The sequence below is a fragment of the Pinus tabuliformis genome, chromosome Q (assembly GCF_031772625.1).
Source record: "Pinus tabuliformis cultivar Carrire ecotype Pingquan chromosome Q, CPIR1, whole genome shotgun sequence".
In the NCBI taxonomy this organism is placed as follows: Eukaryota; Viridiplantae; Streptophyta; class Pinopsida; order Pinales; family Pinaceae; genus Pinus; species Pinus tabuliformis.
This window is the reverse complement of record NC_142296.1, coordinates 1,106,133,427-1,106,137,086: the sequence shown is the minus strand read 5'-3', so window position 1 is coordinate 1,106,137,086 and position 3,660 is coordinate 1,106,133,427. Positions and strand designations below refer to the sequence as shown.

General features: G+C 35.1%; 1 protein-coding gene across 1 annotated transcript; it reads left to right on the top strand.

Moving 5' to 3' along the window:
- Positions 1-1,355: 1,355 nt before the first annotated feature.
- On the top strand, positions 1,356-3,143 carry LOC149223373 (uncharacterized). The gene is made up of 2 exons (XM_089385821.1): positions 1,356-1,771; positions 2,504-3,143. Exons 1-2 carry the CDS (start codon positions 1,690-1,692, stop codon positions 2,686-2,688), a joined length of 267 nt encoding a protein of 88 aa, XP_089241947.1. The 5' UTR covers positions 1,356-1,689; the 3' UTR covers positions 2,689-3,143.
- The last annotated feature ends 517 nt before the right edge of the window (positions 3,144-3,660 follow it).

The window sequence follows — 3,660 nt, the reverse complement described above, 5'->3', positions numbered from 1 at the left end:
TTAACATTTAAAAAATAATAAACCCAATTGGTAGAAGGAACCATCATGGGCATATCATTCCTTAGAGGCAATGGTTTTTAGAGCTAAAATTTTGAAGAAGAGTAAACCCAATCGATGGATAAATCTTCACAATCATGTTGCAACATTTTCTTAAGAGGTAATGGTTTTTTGAGATAAAAAATTTGAAAGTAAAAAACTCAGTAGAAGAACTTATTAGAGCCACACTGCTTTTATAAAAGCATCGATTTTTTATGTTAAAGTTTCAAAAATAGTAAACCCAATTGATGGAAAGATTTATCATAGGCATCTTACAATAACTTGCTCAAAGACAATAGTTCCTTTCATTAATTTTTTCTAGAATAATAAAAATGATGGTTAGAAACATCCATCATAAACATATGGAAAAAACATCTTAAAAATAACTTGCTCCAAGACAATGGTTCCTTTCATTAAACTTTTCTAGAATAATAAAATTGATGGTGGGAAGAATCCATCATGGACCTATGAGAAGAACATCTTACTTAAAGACAATGATCTTTGAGGCTAAAATTGTGAAGAATAATAAAAAAAATCTAATGATGAATACCAATAAGTAGCCTCAGAGAATAATGTGAGGACATTTGACCTTGTGACATGTATAGATGGCATGCCATTGCTCAAAGACAATAGTTCTTTTCATTAATTTTTTCTAGAATAATAAAAATGATGGTTAGAAACATCCATCATAAACATATGAAAAAAACGCCTTAAAAATAACTTGCTCAAAGACAATAGTTCCTTTCATTAAACTTTTCTAGAATAATAAAATTGATGGTAGGAAGAATCCATCATGGACCTATGAAATGAACATCTTACTTAAAGACAATGATCTTTGAGACTAAAATTGTGAAGAATAATAAAAAAATCTAATGATGAATACCAATAAATAGTCTCAAAGAATAATGTGAGGAGATTTGACCTTGTGACATGTATAGATGGCATGCCATGCTTTTAGGAGATGTGATGTTAGTATAAATATATTTAGGATTAAGAAGTCATGCTCTCTACTACTAATTTTATTGAATTTAAAAATAATTAAAAATAATAATTTTAATAATTTTAACACCAACAAAGAAAATCCAAATGGGATCAATTTGTATATTTCTTTAATGATAATAGCATTATATTTTTATTTGAATGGGAAAATCAACGAAACGCCATGGGGGTTGAGAGGAACACGTGTTCATTGTCATTTCTTTTCATGAATAAATCGATTGGAATATTTGTGGTGCCCACAGTCCCCACAATATTCTTTGCCCTCATAGGGGAGGAGAGAGAGGAAAGAAGAGGGAAGTAGCATGGCGCGGATAACGAGGAGTGAGGAGAATTGCACATATGCGTATATAGGCCCTGGCTTTATTCAAGGACTTGTCAAGAGCCACGGGGATTGTTGGTTGGGTGGTGTTCAGTCTCACTAAATTTGCTCACGGGCCAGCCAGGCCCAAGATTTGGGTATTCACTATTCATAGTATCTGTGGAGGGGTTGGATTCCTTTTCCTGGAGCTCGGCCTTCATTATCAGGATAAGGATTTCAAGAGTTGCAGGAGAGGAATTTCTGAATTTGATTTCAAGGGTTGCTGGAGAGGAATTTCTGAATTTCTGTTTGTTTCTTCACACTGCAAGTAGCACTATAAGAATCCCTAGGAAAAAATGGAGTGGTTGCAGAAGGTTTTATTTCCCATGAGGAGGGCCTTTATCGATCTCGCCACTCGGATTCGAATTCGAAAATCTGGTGAGTGTTTGAACAGATCTAGCCCTTTGTATTTCAATTTTATTTCAGTGGTCTATGAACCCTTCTTCACATTAACATCCTACACAGTCCCCACTTTAAGATGGGGAAGAGATGGTGACTGAACTCTGCACCACTGGTCTTACAAGAGTAAAACCCTCTATCAATTGATCATGGGGCGATCCCCACAAAATTTTCTATATTTATTTTGTTCTTCATTATGCAAATCAGTTTGAGATCTTAGCTTCTTTTGATGTCTTAAACATTTGGGATTTGCCACTTTTATCATGATAATGGGGCAGCTTTAGTGTTTTTTACTGACATAATGGTTAATTGTATACCTCTGCTTATCCTATGAGTAAGCTTGCTTGCCCTGTTTTCCTCTCCTCTGTGGGATATCTTGAGTAAGCTTGCTTGCCCTGTTTTCCTCTCCTGGGTGGGATATCTTTTGCCAGTGCCTTTGTGTGAAGCAAGAGTCTGAGATTGAGATGTTATCTTTTATTATTTTGAAATAGTTTCTATGACTATAAAATCTCCTTTCTTCTCTGTTTAGTAGAATGTTTAGTAGAATGCCAGTGTCTGGCATTTGTGGTTAAGAGGCTATGTCTATATGTATTTAGTCCTGATTAGGCAATGCATTTTGGATTCATGTCTGAATAAGTTTGGGATTCAGATTTGCAAGTTGCTTGAGGTTGTGGCTTTTATAGTTATTGATTTATAGCTTTTTGTTGGCAGGAGGAGGACTTTTGAAGCTCCAGAATGATGTGCAGAGATGTGGCTATGAGGATGTGCAAGTAATGTGGGAGATGCTGAAGAAAACAGAATCCCCAAGTTCTGAAAAAAGGGGGCGTTCATTGTGGCGATTGTGGACATGGGCTGGACGCACAACTTCCTTGAGGCGAGTTCAAAGGTCAAATTGAAATGAAAGATCTCCTTTCATTCCTTTCATAAAATGTGGACCTGTTAATTTGTCGATAGTAAGCCATGGTTATCATAGGTCACTCTCTCTATCTATCTATATAAGTATACATGCTTGCTTCACCCTTCATGTCCCTCAGATCTAAGGCCCTATCCTGGTCTGCTGGGCGAGGGTATGATGTATATTGTGATTTGGGATATGAGGCAAGCCCTATGCATATATACATATATCTATGCTTGGAGAATTTAAAAAAATGCCTCTTTGAGCAACCAAAGTGTTGAAGAGGGGGAGAGGGAAAAGAAAAATTTGATGGAGGTAAATACCTGCTGAAAATTTAGAGCACATAATTAGGTTTGTGCCCAGCTCCGAGGAGATCTAGTGGCTGGTAACATTTATGTTATGTATAGGAAGTATGGATTTTTCTCAAATAAAATTCTCATATCTTTTTGTTTTGAACTGGGTCTATTGAATGACTGGAATGTATGGCTATACAGTTAGTTTACAAGTTAATAAGCTTAGTATCTGTATGTTTACAGTTAGGATCTCTTTGGAAATAAACCTTTCATTAAAAGGTACTTAATGGCGATACTTGTGCAAATTTTAATGGCAAACTAATGATAAGAACAGGGATGTGTTTCAGTGTGTATTTAGTCCCAGAAGCTTTAGAAGAGGTAAAATCATAAATATTTAGGCCACTGTTATAAGGATTTGAATTTCTTTTGTTCAACTCCAAATGGAAAGACAATTACAACTTTCTGTGACATTTTTTGTTTTTGGCAAGTTAATGGGCATATTTGGAAAAATGCTAAAACTGAAGTTACAAGTTCTGCGTGCTTTTTCTGTGATAAAATTTTGAAGCATTCGAACAAAGAAACTTTCCTGCCTTAAACTCAGCAGTTGTAAACACTGTTTTCATATCTTTTTTAATACAGTTTCTTTAAAATAAGATGGTTTTCTTAAAAAGTTTAATTTC